The sequence below is a fragment of the Sminthopsis crassicaudata genome, chromosome 2 (assembly GCF_048593235.1).
Source record: "Sminthopsis crassicaudata isolate SCR6 chromosome 2, ASM4859323v1, whole genome shotgun sequence".
NCBI classification, from domain to species: domain Eukaryota; kingdom Metazoa; phylum Chordata; class Mammalia; order Dasyuromorphia; family Dasyuridae; genus Sminthopsis; species Sminthopsis crassicaudata.
Genome location: NC_133618.1, coordinates 96,986,926 through 97,011,312, shown reverse-complemented (window position 1 = coordinate 97,011,312; position 24,387 = coordinate 96,986,926). Strand labels below are relative to the sequence as shown.

At 33.8% G+C, this 24,387-nt stretch overlaps 1 protein-coding gene across 20 annotated transcripts in view; it reads left to right on the top strand.

The window, feature by feature from the left end:
* LOC141554693 (neurexin-1-like) overlaps positions 1-24,387 on the top strand; it is a 980,690-nt gene that overhangs the window by 646,318 nt on the left and 309,985 nt on the right. For all 20 annotated transcript variants that reach the window (XM_074286902.1, XM_074286898.1, XM_074286888.1 and 17 more), the window contains 2 exons: positions 5,926-6,307; positions 6,904-7,094. In XM_074286902.1, coding sequence (XP_074143003.1) covers positions 5,926-6,307; positions 6,904-7,094 — 573 coding nt within the window. The remainder of the gene's footprint in view (positions 1-5,925; positions 6,308-6,903; positions 7,095-24,387) is intronic.

Sequence of the window (24,387 nt, the reverse complement as noted above, 5' to 3'; positions counted from 1 at the left end):
TTTATTTTAGCTTTTTTAGCTTTTTTCATATTCAGCTTTCTCCCTCCATCACTTTCTAATTTTTTTTCTTTCTTTCTCCCCAGTACCCTTTCTCTCACTATTGCCCTTATTCCATAATAACCAAATTCTTCTTTTATGAGCAGTTCATGAAACTGTTCTGCACAGATATTTTGGCTCAATGAACTCGGTTAAGGTTGCAAAATTATGGACAAAATTGCCAGGAGGAATAGTTCCTTAAGGCTTGGTCTTTCAGACTACTTACATTTTATATGTAATGAAGAATGGAGCTTGAGATCCCAAGAGCAAAGGTTAACAGGGCATGGATCTAGGTATGAGGACAGTTTGTGTGAAGGCACGGAGGCAAGAGATAGAATATTGAGCCTGAAGACCAGTAACCAATCTAGCAGAAACACAGTGTATGAGGTAGAATCCTGTTAATTCATTCTAGAAAGAGGTCGGAGCCAAATTGTAAAGGGTTTTAAATGCCACTAAAAGTAGGCATGAATCCAAGCTGTCGAGGATATAATTTTGAAGCCAAGGAATGTTTTTCCTTGAGATAAAATTAGGCTTTACCATTTAATTTTCAAAGTGAATGTGAATGAAGCCTAAACCTAAATGCTAAAGAATTCTGATTTATCTTTTCCTAACCTGGACTTGTTCCAGTATGCTTTAATACTCTTACCAAGCAACTCCTCTCCTTATTCTTGTTTCTCATTTTGAATTTTTAAGTTTCCTTAACTGTCTGGGATTAGGCTGAGTGGTTAAAAGTAATGTTTGATTAATAAAGAGTTCCTTCAGTCATAACTGTCAAACTGTAAAGGCTGACAGATACTTCAGTTAACATGCAATCTTAGAAGCTGAAATATCAAACAGAGGAGCTCTTTTTTTTTTAACTGCTTTGCTAAGAAATACTGAAAATCAAGATTCATATAATCAATCTGTAGGTTAATAAAAATATATATTGAATAAACTGTCTTATATAATAGGGTAAAAAAAAGTTTCACTGAACGTTGTGCAATTTAGGTCGTGTACAATGTAAATATTTTCCCTACCAATTGAATCTTCACAGCTCAGTGCTCATATGGATCAAATTTTGAAGAGATGAGACTGCTAAGTCAGGCTCTTCAAACGTTTTGATTCACAATGCATAAATCAGGATCCACTTTTGTAGTCTCCAAAACTCTTCATTGAATGTAGAGATAGGACAATGTAGGGAATGATGTACTGGACCTGAATTCAAATCCTGATCTGATACTAATTGCTTCTACAGGCAAGTCTTTAAATCTCTTAGATGTTCAGTCTTTATCAGTAAAATAGATATGATGACTGGGTCACCTACTTTATAGATTAAATATATAATAGAGTAAAGATAAAATTACTAAGGAAAAAAGGTTCAATCTTCTAATTTCTGATTTTTTTAAGTGACGCATACTAATTGACCAACAAAAAGGGACCAGATCTCCTTAGCTTAAGCCTAGATTCCAAACAGAAGGAAAAACTGACTTTTATACATTACAAACAAATGATCAAATAAGACCAATTAATTAGGAAACAATACAATAAGAGCTAATATTATTTGTAATTGTAATAAAGATTAGGACTTTTCAAACTGGGAAGGAGAATTAACAGATGTAATTCCCTAAATTCAGAAAAAGAAGTGAACCATTCTCCCTTAAGGGCCTGTAAACAATCAAAGGAACATGGAAATAATAACTAATTGATCAATACGGAAACAGTTTTCAGATAAGATATTTAGGTTGCTTGAAGGATGTACAATTGTAAGAAAACTCCTTGTATCACTCTTTGAATGTAACTTAGTTTTTGAACAGCATATACATGGGTCCTTATTTAAAATCTCAAAGCAGCAGGAGGAGATGGTCCAGTTTTCCAGTCATGCAGGGCTAGGTTCAAATACTATAATAAAATTTTCTCCCAATTTCCACTATTAAATAATTTTTTTTCACAAGACAGTAATTGGACTAGCTCATAATTGAAGAGAACCTAAGCTAGCTCCAGAATTGAGATACAAGATTGGAGTCAGTATTGTTCATTCAATTCTTACAATTAACTACTGGTTTTCTAATTCCTTCAATTTCCTCAAATGTCAATTATAATTCTTGTTCTGGGTTATTCCTAATGAGTCTGCAAGTAATCTTAAATTAACTACTATTATAAACAACTAAGCTGAGAAAAGAAAGGGGAAAACTCCACATTTTTGTTACTTTATTTTTATCAATGTGCTTTAAATTTAGAGATTACTCCCTTTTCATGGAAAGTCTATTTTTTTTTAAAAGTAACAATATAGTGATCTCAACTGAAACTGTATGCAATGTTTCAAATATGTAGAAATATTTACTTCTCTATTTTTTGAATTAATATAAATATATTTTCTTTCTTTCCCATTCTCCCTCTCTATCTTATGCGGGGGTGAGGGGAAGAAAAAAAGAAGAAAAACAAATTTCTTGTAACTAAGATGCAGTCAAGCAAAACAAATCTTCCAAATGGCTTAACTCCATATTGAGTCCAGATTTTGACTCCTCAAACTCACAATCCTTCCTGGCAGCTAAAATATTTGTTGGAGGTTAATGCAGTGAATAAATCTTGTGAGATGTCAATCTATGGAAGATCTAGCACTTAGCATAGTGTCTAGTATATAATAAGTACTAAATGTTTAATGATTATTGATTAATCCACTGTAGTTTACAAAGGATGCTGAAGGCTGTCAGAATATAAGATCAGGGAGGAAGAACTAATTTAGTTCAATAAACATTTATTTTTTTCCCTTTCTTTGTTTAAAGCAGTATGACATGTTACATAGAAAACTTGAAGTCAGAAAGATCTGGTCATGTTAAGCAGTACCTCTAATACATACTAGTTATGTGATGTCATGCAAATCATAAAATCTCTTTGTGTTTTAGGATTTTCTAAAATTAGAAATTCTTGAATCTATTACCAATTATCAATTTTGAACTGAATTTTGAATTAAAATTGAATTTTAACATAATTGTTTTCTTTTGTACTCTTTGTTATGTGCTTTTATGTTTTTAAAAACCTTGTTCTGAGAAGGAGGTTTATAGGGTTCATCAGGGCACGGAGGGCCCATCACACAGATACACACACACACATACACACACACACACACACACACACACACAAGTTAAGAAACTCTGCAAGACATTTTTCACTACTTATATTGGCTATCCTGGGAGATAGGTCTCAACAGAGTTTGTAGAAATAATCACAGGTTAAGTCTAAAAAAAAAGGAGCTGAAGGGATCAAGTAAGACTATAGCTAAATAAGAATCAGAAACCAAAGTTACCACACATTTTTATATTAGCTTCTGAGTCCTGAATTTCATTTTTTATCTTTGCATTCCCACCACTAATTATAGGATTTTTAATAAGCAATTTATAAACCTTATTGTTTGGTTGATGAAATGACAGGAGACACAAAGAGGTATCCTACTGTTAGATATCATAATGTTAGGTGGTGTGAATGTTAAAAGGCGTAAGCTAATTCTTCTGAGTTGGGAGAAAATCATGGCCTGCTATTCACCACAATCTGATACTTTTAACAAACAAAAATAGGAAGGAAAGTAAAGTAGTTTGAATGATAATGGTAATAGTTTGGTCACTGGTATAAAGGACTAGAGAAAGAATATGAAAATTAAGTAGGAGTATATATGCCTAGGGATAGATTTTGTTTAAATAGAGAGAGAAATTATCAGTAGTCAAATAGGCAAATCTAGTAAGATAAATTTTTTTATTTTGGGTATTTTTTGCTAATAACATTTTAAAATATGGGTTTTGTGTGAATTCCTTTAACTATCTAGTTCTCGCTATTTTCATTAAATGAAAGAAAATGTTTTTAAGTAAATTGAAGGGATGGAATCAGAGAAGCCATCACTGATTAAATAGCAGCTGTGATATAGTAGAAAGAGAATGAAAGGAGAAATCAGGACAATTTGGTTCTAAACAGAACAGCACTAGCTAAGTGACCTTGGGTAAGTTATTGAATTTCTCAACTCCGTTTGCTGGTGTGTAAAAAGAGAGGGATAGATTCGAATATACCCAAATTAACTATATAGATTCTGTAAAGGAAGACATTATCTGTATGCAGAGAAAGAATTGATAAACAGAAGCATGTACAAGATGATTTGTTTTCATGATAGCCATCTCTGGGGGAGATAGGGAAGAGGTAAAAATAAAAGTTACATGATAAATTTATTACATATTTTAAAAGAATAGCAAATTGTACATAATAGATTTATAGTTTCATGTGCAATCATCTTTTTTTTTCTTTCCTATAATGAAGATGCTTGTTTTATTTCTTAAGTTGAGGATAAAATAAATAAAATTCAAAATTAAAAAAAAAAGAAAAGTGAGGGGTTGACTATGGTTTCCAAGGTCTTTTCACTTCCAGCATTTAAAAAATGTTAACCTGGCTAGCATATCAAGTGGCAGTTCTCAACGGAAGGTAGTCTAACACTAATTAACATTTTCATTAATGACACAGATGACGGAATAGAGTATGCTCGGTAAACTTTCCAATTACACCAAGTTGAGTGGGGTGAGTAGCACCTTGAAGAACTTGATTAGAAGTGAAAATGTCTTTGAAAAGTTGGAGAATAAACAAAATATAAACTATAATTGGCAAGGACACTTCAGAGACGTGATAATTATCTGTATAAAGGCAAGATAGAACAAGATGGCTTTGCAAGGATCAAGACTGAAAACCGATATGGGGTCAGAATAAATCACTAAGTGACTATTCAATGCTATTGTATGTCTTTGTTTTTGTTTTTTTGAATGATCACAACTTCATCCAGGAATGGAAAGAACATAATATCAAGATCATTTAAAATAATTTTGCAGTGTGCTCCATATTTGTCATTTTGGGGGGAAATATTTTGTATTAAGTAGGCATTGAAATTTTGAATGCAAATCAGTCCATAAGATCTAGAACAGTGTCACAGATGGAATGAAAGTTTTATGTAAAAAAAAAGTGTGAATCATTATTATTTGTTTAAAAAAGAATAAAAGTTACACCAGACAATTGGGAAGCTTTTAAAATTTAAGAAGACTGTTTAAGTGTGTGGGGGGTAAGAAGCAGCTATTCCTCATTTCCATTGGAAATGGTAATACAGTGAAATTGCATTGGAAGGGAATCAAGTTACAAAATAAAACCTTGTGAAAGCGAAAGCTGGGATAAGCCCATAGAATGCTAAATGACTGACGTGCAGCTTCCATGGCCTCAAAGTTCTATTTCTCTCATCATCCTTAAAGTTTCCTCACCAGAATGAGCTTACCCACAACTAGGCCAGTTTGTCATTTTTGGATCACCTCCAAACTGGGGAAAGGACGTTGTAGCCAATCTATTCCTTATTCTCTCTCCCCTTCATGCATTATACCTCTCAGTTAGAATATAAATCCTTTGAGGGCAAGAACTATTTAACCTTTATTTGTATCCCTAGTGCTTAGGATATAGTTAAGTGCTTGATAAATGCCTGATCATTCATTCAACCACTAAGTTTTAGTTATTTTTTTTAACTTGGACTGATAATCAAAGATGATTTTAATGGGACATATATAGTTAAGAATGAAATTACAAGTTAATAATGTATACAACATTCATTTTCTTGCGTTGTTCCAACAATATATTCTGTTATATGAAGACTTATAGTAACTAAACTTGAAGATTATCACTAGAAATTTCACACAAAAATTGGGAAATGAAGAAGCAAGAGGAGGAGGAAAAAGACAAAGAAGAGAAAAGAAGGACTTTTGTACCTAGTGCAATTTAAAAAGAAGGAGGAAATGATCCCTCATGCTCTAAAAATTATCTGTGGTAATTTTGAAAGTGCTAATTTTTTTAATATTTTCTCAACAAAACACTGCAGTGATGTTATTTTTTCTTTCTTTCTAGGTCAAATGGCAGGAGATCATACAAGGCTGGAATTTCATAATATAGAGACTGGAATCATAACAGAGCGGCGGTATCTGTCCTCTGTCCCCTCCAATTTCATTGGCCACTTGCAAAGCCTGACTTTTAATGGAATGGCATATATTGACTTGTGTAAAAATGGCGACATAGACTATTGTGAGCTAAATGCCAGGTTTGGCTTCAGGAACATCATAGCAGATCCTGTCACTTTCAAGACCAAATCAAGTTATGTTGCCTTAGCTACATTGCAAGCATACACCTCTATGCATCTTTTTTTCCAGTTCAAGACAACATCCTTAGATGGATTGATTTTATACAATAGTGGAGATGGAAATGACTTTATTGTGGTTGAATTAGTTAAAGGGTAAGTGTAAATCAAATGAAGTATGGTGCAATGAAAAAAGCTCTGAAATTTGGAGTTGCAGGTTCGGAGATCAAATCACAAATCTTTCTACTCCCTCCATAAATATGGACAATTCACTTGTAAAGCATTATCATTAAGTCAATTAGAAAGTTAAATTGATCTGAACATCTAATTCTTCCAAAATCCCAGCTACTTAGAATTTGGCTCTATATCATAAAAGCAAGAAGAATGGAAAGATAAAATTTGAAATTCAGGTGGAATATTGTATCTAATGCTTCAAAGGCATAAAATAAATTTTTAACTTAAAAATAGTTTCCATTATTTCATAATATAAGTCTATCCAGCAAGCATTTATTATTCATGTATCATGCACTGCATGATACTAAAAATATAATGATAAAAATGAAAAATAGTCTTTTCTATCAAGAAGCTAGCATTTTACTGGATACAAAATGATCTAGTCCTCCTGTTGCAAGAATGTGGTATCTTTTTCCAGGCAATTAAAAATGTTTTTCAGCTATACAATTCATCCAGGTATCTTACTTCATCCAGTCAGAAAACTCTTCCCTCATTCACCTCTTTTATTCTTTCCTTAGATATTTGCATTATGTCTTTGATTTGGGAAATGGTGCTAACCTCATCAAAGGGAGCTCAAATAAGCCATTGAATGACAACCAGTGGCACAATGTGATGATCTCCAGGGACACCAACAATCTCCACACAGTCAAGATTGATACCAAAATCACCACCCAAAGCACAGCAGGAGCCAGGAATTTAGATCTGAAAAGTAAGTCTGCACAAGTTTGGGCTCCACTTTCAGTCTCTGCTTAAATAAGGAAGTTATAAATTCTAAGCTTATTTTTTTTCACTCTAGACAGAATGACTACTATTTCACTGACAGCAAGTAATTAATAATGCAACACAAAATCTTGTCTTCTCTTTTAATGTGGCAGAAATATATGTATTTTTCATAACATGTTTCAAAAAAGCCAACATCTAGGATTGCTTACATACGTGGTAAAAGTTTGAAGAGTTAGAAATAAGATATTCTTCTTGATGTTAGGAGAAAAAGAAGAGTAAGTGTAAGTTTGTTGTTATTGTTGTTGTTTGTTGATTGATTGCTTTAAAAATATTTCCACTGATCTTAACATATTTGTACTCAAAGTGGCTAATATACATAAAGTTTCTCCTCAGGCTTCTAGTACCTCCTGGTACTCCCAAACATTTACAAACCATATGACAGAGGGCCAGAGAGCTTAGTTAATACCCCCATGTCTTTATCAGTAGACCACACCCCTGCTGAAGAAATGACTCTTCCAACATCTGCCTTGTCAAGAAGGGGAAAAATTTGTGCAGGCTTTTCTTTCCACATAGATATCTTTGATCTCGGGAGAGCAAGTCAAAACTCTCCCACTAGGGAAGGTAAGAGTGGGAAAATACATCAGAAATATGTGCTAAGAAATCCTCAGCTCAAAAACAACTTTGAAGTCAAATTTAAGTTTAGGTAAGTCTTAACTTTTTATTAATATAAAAGAACATCCCTTTCCCCCTCCCTGAGTCAAAAGACCACCTTAGAGATTTGGATAACTGTTGAGATAAAACCAAAAGGCTCTTTTCCTTTTAAGTGTTGAGAGATATTTCTTTGAGACATGGTAAAATAAAGAAGAAAGAGAAGCAAATATTCAGCATTTAATTTGAAAACATATTTCCAGAGAATATACCTGTCCAATATATAAACTATGTTGTTGATGGTTGCTTATCTTTTTTCACAGAATGAGTGCTGTTACTCTCAAAATGTCTCCTGTTTTTACCCACCAGGCAAAGGGTTGAGTTAAAAAAGTAAAATACTAATTAAAGGGGCAGATACCTTTCCTTTTTTTTTCCTTTTCCCAAGTGCAAAAATTAGGTGTTTTTTTGTCTTCATCAGCTTAATGGAAATAGTGCGTATTGTGCACAATAGTCAGGTGGCAATTGTCAAATAACAGAAATTTGGAAATTCAGTCAGTTTGTTAGGTAAGCCACCTAAAGGGCATAAAGTTACATGATTTGAGAGAAAAGAGAAGAGAAAGACAGAGAGAGATACAGAGACAGAGACAGAGAGAGACAGAGACATAAATAAAGACGAAGCCTCAGCAATGAGGGGCAAGGGAAAACTTTTATGGAAGCTACCCACATAAGTCCAGAGACTGAAAGAAATGGCTGAAAAGGAAGCACTTTTTAACTTTTTAAATAGTAGATGTTACTTGTAAATACATATCCTGACCCTATAAAGAGAAAAGACAGAATGGTAAATATCCTCTAGTAAAGATGATCTCAGGGCAGCTAGGTGGCCCAGTGGATAAAGCACCAGCCTTGAAGTCAGGAAGATCTGAGTTCACATCTGGCCTCAGACACTAAACAGTTCCTGCCTGTGTGACCCTGGGCAAGTCATTTAATCTGAAAAAAAATCTCCTGGGTAATTACTGTTTCAGAGAAAGAATTGCCTATTTAGACCTGGAAAGGATCTCATAGAATCAAAAATCTAGAACTTAAAGTGATTATACGATTCATGTAGTTCAATCTCATTACACAAATGAAGAAATGTATGCCCAATTTGGGGAAGTGACTTGCTCAAGATCACAAAGTCAGGAATGGGGATTAAGCCTATCTCCTCTAGCTCCAATTTTAGCCTCATTTCTACTGTACTGCACTACCTCAATTTATCCATCAGTAATTGAGAAATAATGATAGAGGAAGCATCAAAGAAACTCTGTAAAAGTTCTTTCTGATTCTCAAGTGATAGTTTCAAAATTCAATGGATATCTTTCTTTAATCTGTTTTTCAAAATAAAATATATGATATCTTATGACAACAAAATTATTTGGGAGCAATTATAGGGGATTAACAGAAGCAAGGCACCACCAGAACAAACACCACACATAATATGAGTTTATAGAGATCAATCCAGATATTCAAATACTATCTCAAATGCTACCTATGCCAAAACACATCTTTAGTTCATTACATCCATTCCTAATAAAAATGTGTCAGAATATTTACTTTATTTATATCTTCAAAAATGTGATTGCCTCTAATAAACATCAAGATAATCATGAATATTGGGTATAAGACAACCCTTTACTTTTTCTCATAAGAAATTTAGAAAACACACACAAGACTGAGAGTAGTCTATAACCAATAAAATTCTCCTTTTCCAATGAATTTCTCCTTCCTTCCAGAATCCTCTCTTGTCCTCCAGACTTGTATTGACACTCCATGCTTTAGACTCCATTTGGGAAGAAAGTAGTTATTTTCTGGGCAACCATCCACTATTAGAGTGAAACTCTTGTTCTCTCCAAAATTATATATAGTCATCCATCTTTGTGGCATTTGTATCTCTCCTGGAAGGGAAAATGAACTTGAGATTGCTAGAGAAGCAACACTATCCCCATTGAACCTGCTCTTTCCAAATAACTTACAGCAATAGTAGAAAGTCCAGATCATTTGTTCCTCCATAGTGTAGGATCTCTTCCAACTAAAGTGAACACATGGATGTATCTCTTTCTCTCAAGAGACAAATATTTCCTGGAACTTTACCTTATCACATTAATAACAGATTGCATTCTGGAACTCTTAAAATATGGGATCTTAAAGAAACAATCCCAGAATGGGGGTTGCCCTGAAAACTTCTCCTGCTCTCAAGAACTCCCATTATTTGGCATCTATTAATGTAATATGGTTGAGAACATGTACAAATTGCAGATATCTTTTCTAATACTCTGCAGAGTTGAGTCATGAAATTAGGGGATCAGTAACACAATACTTCACTATTATCCTAGCTGATGCCATCTTTCAGATTTACCTCTAGGACTGAGAAGAAAGAAAGTTCATCAGTCCCTATAGGACTGTTCCACAGTGAAGATACTCCTTCTTTTAATTTGTCTATCAAATATCTGTTAAAAAAACAGAGAGTAGGTAAAATAATCTTAATGTAAAATATTGATTTTCCTCTCACACAACAGTTTAAACTAATCTTTTCATCCCCAATTGATAAACTGTAATAAATGACACAAAGAAAGGCTCATATCCAGACACAAATGAGTATTTAATAAAAGGGTGTATGTTGATTTCTTGACCTCATACACTAGTATACTATGTGACTATGTCCTAATGCCTTAAAAGTGAATTATCATAATGAGTTCGATATTGGGTTCTCGCTCTCATGACTTCCCAAGCTTATAGAATAAACGAGGAAGGGATATCACAAAACATTTAGCATCAATCAATATCCAATATTTAATCTAGAATCCCATTTGTCCTTAAACATATTTTGCTAGTGACTATACAGGCTTTTTTTGATGACCTCCAGTGAAGGAGAACTTTGCAAAGCAGTCCACTCTAATTTGTTAGGAAGCATGTTTTTTTTTTTGTTTTTTTTTTTGTTGAGTTTAGGTTTTTTTTTGGTTTTGGTTTTGGTTTTTTTTGTTCACTTTTATTGCATCTAACATAGACAGATAGATCTGTCTATGCTAAGATAGATAGACAGATAGATAGATGAATTAGGTAAAGTCTAAACTTTCTTCCACGTGACAGCCTTCAAAATAATTGAAGACAGCTTTCATGTCCCCCAACATTTCTTCTACAATCTAATCCTCATTTCTTTTAATTGATCTCTATATAACTATCTCAAAACTTATTTCCCTCATAGTCATCCTTTGTATTTTGAGCTATATCAAACATTAAATATTCTATACATATGTATAATCTGAGGAGAGAACACAAAGATTGTCTTTACTTATTACTGCATTTTATGCCTTACTTAAAAGCAACTATTTTTTGGGCTGCCCTATCACAATAATCATGTATGACGAGTTTGCAGCTCACTATATTCCTCAGATTGTTTGAGAACCTCTTTATATTCAAGTCTCTCCCATCTTATTTTTTATGAAAGCTGATTTATTGAACCTGTCTTAGATTTCATTTACACTATGCCTCTTAAATTTTATTTCTACATTATCCTTATTTAATTTTAATTATCAGATCTATTTAGTTCCTTATTACAGAATTCCTTTATAATTAAGAGTAGGATGAAGTTTGGTAATCTGTTATGCAGAATCTGACTAAACTCTTAACCATGGTAGAGTAGTCAGCTTAGTAGATTTTATTAATTGATTAAAGTGATTAAAACTGTGGGTTTAATGCTAAATAAATCACTTGACTTTGAATAGAGAAAACTGCTAAATTTGTACCTACATACTACATGAAAGATCTCAGTGTGTCATTGATTGAAAATGGGTCTAGGAAGCTAAATGTGTAGATAATTCATCTCAATACATCCTCAAAATTGGAGGGGAAAAATAAGAATTTTCTATTGTTGAGGGAGTCAGTAAGTTGCATTTATTTATATAACAGTTAATTATGTTTTTGTATTAGTGTTCATACTTTTATATATTTTCTCCACTTCATACAAAGCAAACATTACAAGCATAATGTAGAAAGATGTTTTCCAATTTAGACCTACTTCTATAAGTTATTCTTTTTATCATAAAAGGTAGTATAAATATGATAATGGTATTCTCTTATTTATTTCATTGATATTTGTGTGTTTGTGTATGTGTGTGTATGTGTGTGTGTGTGTGTGTGTGTGTGTGTGTGTGTGTATCATCCTCACAAAAAATCCTCTAAAGTAGCTCAGGAAGATTTTCATGTATGGTAAACTGGAACTTAGAAAGTTGGAGTAACTTTCAAAGTCACACAGCAAGTAAGTGATGGTTTTCAAATCCTAACACATGCTTTTTACATTAAATTACAGTACCTCTATATTAAACTGTAATGTTTCTCATTTTTACTTATAGATTAGCTTATTCTGACTGATTTTGAAAGGAATAAGCCACTTTTTCCTGCTTATTAGATGGGAGGCATACTTTTATTTTAAATCACTTCAATGATTATTTTCTTAGAGTCACAGGGATTCTTAAACTGGGAACCAAATTTTCTTTATTTTTATAATTTAATACCCGCATTTAATTAAAATGAAATTCCTTTATAATATTATATATTTTATTTTATGCATTTGAAATATTCTAAGAAGAGATCTGGCTACTAAACAAAAAAGTTTAAGAATACATGATTTAGAGAATAGTTAAATATGATTCAACATATTTGTATCAGACATTACTATATAAAAAACACGTGCTACAAAGCAAAATATAATTTGGATAAAACATAATTTCTTTTCTTTTGAAATTTATCACTTAGCAGAGATATGTGTGTCATATACCTGTTACACCTGTTACATATACCTAACACACACCTGTTAAATTATAATACACAATCATAGATGATAAGTATAAAGTAGAGTGTAAAATTTCCCTTGATATACAAAATGGAAAAGGTCAAAATGTAACAACTGAGTGATCAGGGAAAGTATCATGGAGGAAAGGACATTTGAGTTGGGCTTTATTAGATGGGTTTGGAAATTCGTCTGGAAATGGGAATTCCAGGCACAGGAAAAGAGCAAGAACGATGGCAGAAAAGTTAAATGGTGCAGGATGGATACAATTTTATTTCAGTATGCTAGTTTGGCCAGTTCTCAAAGGATGTGGAAAGGGAAATCATGAGATAACCCTGGAAAGGCAGGGTGGTGCCAGTGAGTGAAGGGCTTTTAATCTTGGGTTGAGTTTATACTAAAGTTTTATCTATATATAGAGTAGCTGAAGAGTTTTAAACAGAACAGTGATATGACTAGATATGTACATAAAGAAGATCACATGCTCCTTCTATACACATACTGTCTTCCAAATCCTTTCATTCATTCAACACATATTTAATAAGCATATATTATGTAGAGGATATTAATGGACTAGAAAGGAATTTTTGATAATGTGGAGGTTTGATAAGAGAAGACTTTTCATTTGTAGCTTTTTTAAAAGATCAATTTAAATGACTTGACAGATCAAAACTTTGTGCAAATGTTTACAAATATATAAATTCATTTGGCTAATGACTACATAGGTTTTTGCCTTAAAAAAGAAAGCAAACTTAGACTTACCCTGCTTGCCTCTGTTCTCATAGGACATTTAATCCTGCTACAAATGTTGCTTGAAAAATCTGGCTCTGAGAGTCCAAACAAAAAGAATATTTCCCCTAAATATATAGTGTAATCATAAGTAATTTTATTTGGAAGAATTTTTAGAGTAGTACAATTGGGAAGAAATGCTAACCTATATTGGTATGATTGCAATAGGATGAGAAGGATGATCAAAGAGATAAGAAAATTGTGGAAGAAGCATAAGGGAAGAGACTTACAATATATGGAAGAGGTAATTCCTGGAGCAAGGCCCTTGAGAAGTTAGGAAGAGAAGGGATCATGGGAATAAGTCAATTGCCTTTAACATTGAGTAATCATATATCTAAGAATATATTTTTCCTCAGGAGGAACAAAGGGGGAAAATAGTGGATGATGCTGATGAGGAACAGAAGAAATGATAAATTGAGGGAATTTCTCTCAGATAACTAATCAGTGAACGAAAAATTGTTAAACACTGAATATTATGCGTTGAGGATGCTAAAGTGAGAGGGGCAAAAGGGGAGATTATGAAACAGTCCCCGCATTAGAGAAGTTTAAATTGATTTTCTAATAGAAAAGACAAAATGTGCTGAATATATATATATATATATATATATATATATATATATATACATACATACATAAATACAAAATGCATATAAAGTAGATAAAAGTAGGCTTTTGAAGGGAAGGTACTAGCATCTGATCATGTTTAAGCTAATTTTTGAAAGAACCCCAAAATTCTAAAATATTTAGAAGCCTTTTTTCCCGATACATTTGCTGCCAATCATTTCCTATGATTCTTTCCCAAGAGTCTAGGACCACAAGTGTCTCTCTTTCAAGAGACTCGGGAACTGATTTCATCCCTTACACAATTGTTTGGCATTATTGTATTGCATTTAGCCTTCCCTCCACTAGAAGTCACTTTTCTGTGTATGTGTGTAAACATCATTACACAAACCAACCTAGAATTGTTTGGAAGCCTGAGTTACATATACATTAGGGACAATGCAAAAGAAAAGAAATAGGAACTGGAATATCATGTGTAAGGAACATCAAGGAGATCACTGCAAAGAGACTATAGAGTACTTAGGGAGGAGTAATATCAAAATAAAAAGACTGGAGACAAAATTCCAGGTTGTAAATGACTAAATAGCAAACAAGAGATTACATTTGATTCTTGAGGTACTCAATGATATTAGATACTGGGTCATCTGTGGCGAGTGTTAGGAGAGGGGAACTTGTGGGGCTTTTGGAAAAAGTCAAAATGTCTGGATCAGTCACTATGAGGAATGAGTTAGTGAGGAATCTTTCAACTATCAGGTTTAAACAGAGATTGAACATTGTACATATAGAATTAAAAAAATGTCAATTTTGTAATTGTCTTTTCTGAAACTCAATAACCTCTGAGTAAAAACAGGGAAATCTAGTGGTGTGAGTAATCAAAGTTTTATGACTGGCAGGCAGACCATAAACACATGAGAAGTAAAAAATGCTTTGACTCATGAAATCACCAAAGAGACTAAGCTAGTAAAATCATAAAAGGGGCTATGGAGTCAACATCTAGAATAGAAGCAGGTAAATCTAGGTGAAGACTCAGGGAGAAATGGTAATGTTAGATTGTAAAAGTCTGAGTATGTGAAGAAGAGATTATATATTTCCTGAGAATAGAATTTTTAGATCAGAATCTTTGTTAAATATTAGGTGGTATTCTATTCTATGATAACCTCTTTGGTTCAACATGATAGTGCCAAAGTGGGAAGAATGTCTTTTACCCTTTACAGTTGAAGAGGTAACTGAAGAAAATCAATAAAAAGAATGTTAGAGGGGTCGGCAATATGAATGTAGGTATTCCCAAGGAATTTTGAAGACTATAGAGTACAGCAGAAGATTGGGAACTAGGTGCTAGAGGCATTCATAATAGGTAAGGACACAATTGAAGTGTCACATTTATCAACAGCAAGAATTAAGAAATGATGGAAGAATCCAATTTTGTAAATTTCAGCATAATTGAGATTCCCTGGCCCATCACAAATGAATAGAATTTGAAGTTTTAGGGAAGAACAAGTAGATAACTTCTCCTGATGAGCCAGTAATATTCATTTGGCTCTTTCTCTTGGTGGTGATAGAGAGTACGAATGATGTTATTGGGGAAAGTTGGATTTCAGCTAAGGCAAGATTGGGAAACAAAAACAAAAACAAAAACAAATCAAAAAAAAAACTTGTATAACAAACTTTAAATGACTTGAAAGAACTTTAAAACATGATTAAGAATGAGTTAATAAAAATCAACCAGATGGCTATATTTTTACTAGTTTTCCTAAATTGAGCAGTGACGTTTTTTTGTATTTTCCCTCCAAATCCCATGTATCACATACAATAGGTACTTGACATGTATTTGAATAATTCATAAGGTAAATATGGTGGCAATGAGCTTCAAAAACCTGAATAAATGCAATATCTGTGCCCTGCCAACGTATGAATTTCAATTTATCTCAGATGTTACCTATTTTCTTTCAAATTCTGGACTAAAATCAGATTGTTTATAGTTTTGAATTGATTCAAGGCCAAATCTTTTCCACATGTCGCTATACCTCATGAGGACACTAGAGGGCACCACAATGCCACAAAACAGCTCCATAAAAGCCTGTGAGAGGAAAAAAAAATCTGGTTTAGTTGTTCTAGACAACCTACACTTCTATTTTCTGCACATTTGAAGTTTCACCATATTGCCCTTTTTAGAAAAAAAAGTACCCTTTTTTGCAGTTTTTTTTAAAAATCATCAGTGCAAGTCTTCTGTTTTGAAACAAAATAAGACAACGTTTTCCATTCTAAACTTCAACTTGATAGAGATGATCAACTATTTGCTATCTAATTCAATGTAACCAGTTTTTTTAAAATAAGTAATAATGATAAGGTTGATGGGGATGATGATAAGGAGGAAGAGGAGGATTTGATCCAGGCACAATTGTTCCAATTGGTTCTTTGTTTATAGAAAAAACAAACTTGACATGGGATGGGTGATCCTTTGAGCTTACCATAATATGTCTATTTTGGGTTTTATTTTTCCCAATTATTTGCATTCATTGCATCTGGGCAGTTTGTGTAAATTACAGTATTAAATGGAAGGAGTTGAAAATGTCTATCCTTTAAAAATGTCTCCTCTAACCCTTCATTTTACATCAAAAGACTACCTTTTTTCAATCTGTCTTCTCCCAGGCTATTGGGTTGTTTGGAAGGGCTATTTGACTACCTAACAAATCATAGTTGTATTCTGAGCTTTTTTCCCCTGGTCATTAGTGATAATCTAGCTGGGGAAAAAGAAAAAAAATGTTGGGATGAAGGGTATCTTTATATGTGCCAAGCAGAACAGATTGGTTTCAACAACTTTTCAATCCTAAAAGCAGTTTTTGCACTTATGACTTGAAAATAAGGCAGATCTAGAGATTCAACAATATATCATGAAATGTTGGAATACAATGCCCTCCTGTGCCCACTTTCCACAATAGAAGTGATGAGTAGTCATTCCATTTGGATTTTTTAAAAATTAAACTACATTGTTCCTATTGTGTTTTTGTTGTGTTTTTCTAATTTTCCAGTAGGTTGTCTATTTAGCAATTCTATGATAATGTTGTTCAGTCATTAAACAACAGAAAAAACTGCAAGGCAGATAAAAACCTTCTGGATCTCTCTTTTCAATTTTCCCTTTCAACTTCTCAGACCTTTCTCCACTTGATAGTGCCCATTGTTTTCTCCTATCCTCTGGATAGGAAAAGCACCACGTTTGGGTGGCCCACTCATTTACCACTAATGAGCTTTCTAGGTAAGGTTCTTTCTATCTTCTTCTTATCCACCTCCATTATTGTCACTCCTACTTCTAGTCAAAATTCATATTCATCATTTGGGTCTGCTTTTCACAAAAAGATATAAATGCCTTCTGGCTCCATAAGTCTTCCAAAGTTATTGCCTTTTTTAAAGAGAATATTTGTTATTCTGCATAAATCTCATTCCTGGTATGCTATTCACAATGACAAAATGAAGTGAACAATTTTACAAATGGATGAAAGAGCTTTATATATCTCATCAAGTCATCCATACTACCCCCAATAAGATCTTTCTTACCATTTAAAATGCATACTTTTGTGGACTCATAATTTCATGGATATGAACACTTGTACCTTCCCCTTTCTACTTCTTCCCAGTATAGATAATTATATGCATCTTCCCATTTTTTACAATGCATATTTATCTCCAGATAAGATCTACCAGTAAGACTGAAGGCCTTATTCTGATGCTTTCACTAGTGCAAGATGCTAGGGAAACATTCAAGGTAGCTATCCATTCCAGATATAGGACCAGGGCTTCTCTTCCTCCAGTTAAGTGTATCTTCATTGATGTCTTACTGTCAAGATATTTCAAATATGGATTTTGGTAGCAGGGAAAGACACTTGAGGCCCTTGAAATTACGCACAAAAATCTCAAAAATGATCCAGGCTATCTCTACTTATTCAGTTCTGTGTCCAATCTCTTCCTCATTTACAGTGTCTATCATAGATAAATGTCTTGATGGACAAATACGATACATTGTCCAAATATTTGTATTTTGACTGATTGTGAGATTAACATTTGGTATTCTTGTGATCTTCACAGAAATCTCAATAGATAATAAAGATCAGGAAGGCATCATAATTCAGAAGACCTGTGTACAAGGTTGTATTCTATCATTTATAAGTATGTAATCTTGAACAAGCTGATTCATCACCCTTGAGCTTCATTTTTTCATCTCCAAAATGATAGGATTTGACAAAGTGATCTCTAAGATACTTGCTAACTCTAATTTTCCAAAACTCAAAAAAGATATATGAGCATATATTCTTTTTGAAGATATATATGGGAATATTTCAAATCATGGGTGCACTATTGCTTTAGGCCTTTCTTTTCTGCTGGGCTCAGCATATCCACCAAAAGTTGTTAGGGGCCAGGCAGGTTACTCCCTGAAGCCTTCTCATAGCCAGCCTCTTCAGTTAAGAAGACCTCAAATCATAGAGACACAAGAACCTTGCCCCTTCCAGCTTCTGCTGGGCACGGCATGATCCCTGAGGAAAAACTGCTAGGGGATAGTCAAGATATTTTTCATCTGCCAGAAAGCAATCATTTCCATCTATACCATTATATGGAATTTTTCACATCATGCTCTTTTATTTTTGTTTTTTAATCCAGGTCTTTTGTAAAAATTAATTAATTTTTAATACTCATTGCTTTATGAATCATGGTGGGAGACAAAAAATCAGAACAAAGGGAAAACCAGGGGAGAGAAAAAATAACAGAAAAAAGAAGTGAACATAACATGTGTTGATTTACATTCAACTTCCATAGTTATTTTTCTGTATGCAGATGGCATTTTTTTTCTATCCAAAGTCTACTGGGATTGCCTTGGATCACTGAACCACTGAGAACCAAGTCTTTCATGGTTGAGCATTGTACATTCTTGCTGTTATTGTGTACAATGTACTCCTGGTTCTGCTTCTTTCTCTCAGCATCATTTTGTATAAATCTTTCTAGGCCTAAAAATCAGCTTCTTCATCATTTTTTATAAAAACAATAATATTATCTTCATATACCACAACTTATTAGCCATTCTCCAATTGATGGGCATCTACTCATTTTCCAATTCTTTGCTACCGCAAAAAGAACTGCTACAAACATTTTTGTACATGTGGGTCCTTTTCCCTTCTTTATGATATTTTTGTGACATAAACCCAGTAGTAGTATTTTCTAATCAATTTCTATAGTCAATAGTGATTTAGAGGATTTTTTCATATGACTAGAGATGGCTTTAATTTTGCTATCTAAAAATTGTCTATTCATATCCTTTGACCATTTATCAACTGAGGAATGACTTGTAGTCTTATAAATTTGGTACAATTCTTTATTTATTTTCTTTTTATATCAGAAACACTGATTTTTCCTAGCTTTGACCTTCCCTTTTAATCTTATTTCTGTTGATTTTGTTTATGTAAAAACTTTTTAATTTAATGTAATCAAACTTAGCCATTTTGCCTTTCATAATGTTCTCTTGTTCTTCTTTGATCATAACTTCCTCCCTTCTCCAAAGATCTGATAGATTTCCCATGTTCTTTTATTTTGTTTATGGTATCATCTTTTATGTTCAACTCATTTATTTATTTTGATCTTATTTAGGTATGGGGTGTGAGATGTAGGTGTATGCCAAGTTTCTGACATATTATGGACCAACAATTCACTATACTCCAAAAGCCACAACAAGTTTTGTTCAGGTTCTAAGGATGTCCTTGCTATAGATTTCCAACACCAGGAGTTAAACTTTCAAAAGTCAAATTCTCTAATACCATTTCAACATAAGACAATGTAGCCTCACAAAGAGTGCAACCTTTTTTCATATCTTTGATAATTTCCAGATCACAAGGAGTGTATCTTCTCCTGGCTTGACCTGAAGAATCAAATTCTTCAATCACAGAATATACTTTTATTTTTAAATCAGATATATCCTGTCTTTTTTAGTTTTAGCTAGTGATTTTTGTAATCTTGTCATAGGGGGTGGACAATGCTGCTTCATGAGTGGTGCTGATTGTGTCACTTCCTCTCCCCCTCCTCCTTCTCCCTCCACCCATGAAGAGTTAATTGAGGGGTGGTGGGTCAGGGGATGGGGAACCCCTAATGGCTCTTGCTGTGGAGCACTACACTTCCTAATTTCATTAGCACTGTACTTAACTCCTTTCTTATCTAATTCTTCATGCTTTTCAGCTACTTTGTCAATACCATCTCCCTCTTGCTCTTTCTCCTTATTCTAATACTTATGTAATTTTTTAAATCCAACTGTATTATGTTGTATATATAGAATGTTTCTTCAGAAATTGAATCAGGACTATTATCATTGAATGTTGTGTTCTCTTGGTTCGGTTTTCTTGAGGGTTCTGGGACAGCCTTCGTTTCAGTTCAGTAATCACCACAAGAACAGCCAAGTATTAAAGTCCAACTCCTTTATTATCTCCTTCCTGGGGCTGGGCAGCTTTCTGGAGAGCCTTTCAGATGGGCCTTGGTCTCAAGGGAGAAACGCAGGAGGAGAGCCTGCCACCAAGGTGGTGTGAGATGGGATGAATGAATCTAAGTCCAAGGGCTTGTGCTTCAGCCTCCAGTCTGCTTGTCTTCTCTAGCTCTGCTCCTCTGAAAGCTTCTCTTCTGTGGCTCTCAGTTCCTGCTTATATGCTCCATACTAAGTATAAACCAATCATTATATCTCTAGAAAATTATTTGTTGTAAGATTAAATCAATCATACCGAACCATGCTAAACTAGATAACCACTGTCTCATCAATTCCATTGACTTAGCTCCTTGTTTCAAGTTCAGAGTTCTGGCCCATAACAATTGTAATATTCAATTAATTATTCTCCCACTAGTTTCCGCTTATCTGGCTCTATATTTTCTTCCTTAGAGAACCAAGGAGACATGTACTTTAATCTTTCTAAGAGTTCAATGATCTGCTTCCAAGTTACAATCAAACCTTGTTTTTTTTTTTGTTTGTTTTGTTTTGTTTTGTTTTGTTTTGTTTTGTTGTTGTTGTTGTTTTGTTTTTTTTAGCTTAATTATACACTCTACACACTTCCCTTGGAGTGGGGAAGGATCTTTGCTAAGCATTTTTTCTATTTCAGCTGAAACACTAGTTTAGCCCTTACCAAAGTTTCCTCTTGTCTATTTTTGTACTCACCTGATTTCTGGGTCACAGGGACTTCTCCATTGAACTCATGATCTGACTAGCTCTCTGGAAGTCTCCAAATGGGCTTTGGATTCAGTAGAATAATAACCACAAGAATAGTCAGGAATAAAGTCCAAAGTCTTTAATATCTCCTTCATAGTCTGTCTCCTTCACCTGGGGCTGGGCTAGCTTTCGGGGGGACCTTCAGACAGGCCTTGATCTCAGTGGAGAAGTGAAGGAGGACAGGCCAGCTAGCACCCGAGGGTCTTTGTCTTCAAGTCTCTTTGAGTCCTTCTCTAGACCTGACTCTGACCTCTTAAATTCTCTCATTACAATCAAATCCATTCATCATACTGAGTATAAGCCAAATATTATATCACTAGGGAACCATCATTTGTTGTAAGAGTAAATCAATCATACTGAACTAGAAAACTATTAATCACTACGCTAAACTAGATAACCATTGTCTCATCAATTCCACTGAATTAACACCTTGTTGTAAGAATCCTTGCCTCAAGTATATTTCTCCAGAGTTCTGGCCCATTATAATTACATATGGTTTTAAATGTGAGCCTCAGAAGTTTGGATTTTGTTCTAGAGGAAACTGGGAAACATCAAAGATTTTTGAATAGGACAATGGCATGGTAATACTTTTGAAGATTTGTTTTGGGTTGAGGATAAAATTGGAGCAAGGAAAAAAAATAAAAACTGGAAGGTCAATTAGGAGGCTCTTATAATAATAGCTCTCATGAATGAATGGTGATAAGGATGTGAAATAGAACAATAACTGTGTGAGCTGAGCAATGATAAAAGAAACACTCAGGAACAAAATATACAGTACTTACTGGCTATGGGGCATAAAGGAAAGGAAAGAATAAAGGGTGATTCCACTTTGAAAATGGAGGGAATGGAAATATTGTGGTACCCTCAACATAATAGGTAGGTTTGGAGGAGAGTTGGATTAAAGGAGAAAAAAATATCCATTCTATTTGCTTCTGGTGAGTTTGAGACACCTGTGGAACTTCCAGTTTTATATGGCAAGACATTTTGATAATATTGAACTAGGATACAGAAAACTTGTGAAGGAAGGTTTAAAATCATATTTGCAAAAAGTCTAATCAAGAGTCAATTGAGAAAAAAAAAATAAAGGTTTCCTGTGTTCCTATGAAGGTCATGTTGAGATAAAATTTGTAGTGCACTTAGTCCAAATAAATAAATCATTGTTCTTCTTGAGTTTTGTAGCTTATGTGTACCACTCCATTTCTTTTTTATTTCTGTATTTCACCCACACTGCAAATCCAGATATTAATTACAGACTCAGGATCATCTTGATCATCCCATGAGCTTTGATCTTCCTTTTCTAACTTAGACTTTTTCATTCCTCATGAAACTTGGTGAGCCTACCAATGCTCAGGACTTCTGATCTCCAGTTCCACTATACTCAAGGATTAGTTATTACTACACATCCAGAAATCCATTAGTTTTCATGACATTTTCCTCCCTTGGTTCTTCTCTTATCTGAATCTCCTTTAATGATTAATCATCTTTTTTCTCACTTCTTAGCTTATTCTCTCATTTCATTTCTCTATTTCTGCTGAAGATGCCATAGATTTTCTAGTCATCTAATCTTGTGTCCCAGGCACCACTGATAATAGATGATAGCAAGAAACATCTTTGACTCCTTTCTCTCCTTCATCCCCAATATCATCATATGAATTCTGCCTCCACATCTCTCACACCTGGCTCCTTATCTGTACTCCCATAGTGTATTAGACTTCATCACATCTTTCCTGGACTATTATATATGAGTCTCCCAAAGGATCTTCCTGGTTTTAGTATTTCCCCTCTTCCATTCACTCTCCACATAGCTGCTAAATTGATTCACTGAAAAAGGAAATCTAATAATTTCATTCTACTCAAATGTCTTCAGTGACTCCCTATGGATTTGAGGATGAAATATACTCCCTCAATTTGCTATTTAAAGCTCTTGGCAATTTGACTCCCAGTCACCAAATCTTATTTCTTTCTACTCTCCCTTCATGTCTTACCTACTCTCTGTATATGATATTCTTTCTTTTGCTTCTTGTCCTTGCAGATTGTCTTTTATATTTGGAATTCACTCTCTCATTTGCTTCACCTCTTAGATTCCATAGATTCCTTCAAAGAAAAATTAAAGTATCACTTCCTAAAGAAGGCAGAAGGAAAGGAAGAAAATCTGCTTTCTTATAAGAGTCTTCTATGTGGCTCAGTTACTTATGAGCTGTGTGATCCTGAACAAGTCATTTGTTTGCCTCAGTTTCCTCATCAGTAAAATGAGGATAATAATAGCACCTACCTCTTAGATATTGGTGTAAGATCAAATGAGATAATATGGGTAAAGTGCTTAGAATAGTGTCTGGCACAAAGCAAGCACTATATAAATGTTAGTTTTTATTATTATTACTAGATGCATATTTTCATGATATAAAATGTTTTCTTCTTTTTTATTTTGAGAAAGTTGAATCCTTACATTGTCTTGTCGCAGTGATTAGTTAATACCCTATCAAGTTTCAGTTGTACTTATGAGTTATTTACTTTCTTGAGCCGATAGCTTTCTTGTTTTTTGTTTAATCATCAATAGCCTTCACACTGGTGTACTGATAGCTAAAACTTGTGACTTTAGTCATTTTTCTGAGTAACATCAGTACTATCTCTCTTCCAAATTATCATATCCTATGAATTCATGAAGAGGTCCTGTGCTATTCCAATTTCCTCATTAGACTGCAAGTATCTTGAAAGAAGGAATTATGTTTCATTATTTTTAATCCCAATCACTTAGCCCAGTGACTGATATATAGTTTGTGTTTGGTAAATGTTTATTGACAGTGTTATTATTCTCCTTTCTTTGTTATGCATACTAATTATGAGAGTATGCTTCTTAGCTATTATACAAAAACAATCTTTTCTTCTTCTCCCTTTTAATGTTTAAAAGTCTCTAACCAAATATGGTTTTCTTAGTTCTCATTCATTTAACTATGACCCAAAACCCATTGTTCTTTTATGTTAAGCCCCAGTTGAGAAATCTAAATTCTCTTCTTCAATACTATTGTCTGACAGATATTCATTTCTCTAATTCTTATTTCTTTTCTAAAGTCTCTACTTCTAGTATGTATTTTTTAAAAGCATCACCTATGTCCTTAAGGTTTTCAGTTTCTTATCCAGCAGTTCATTATTACTCCAGGTTCTTAGCAGTTTCTTTCAGGTGGTGTGATTTTTCTTTCTATAATCACCAGAATTGGCTATTAGTCATTCAATTTGACA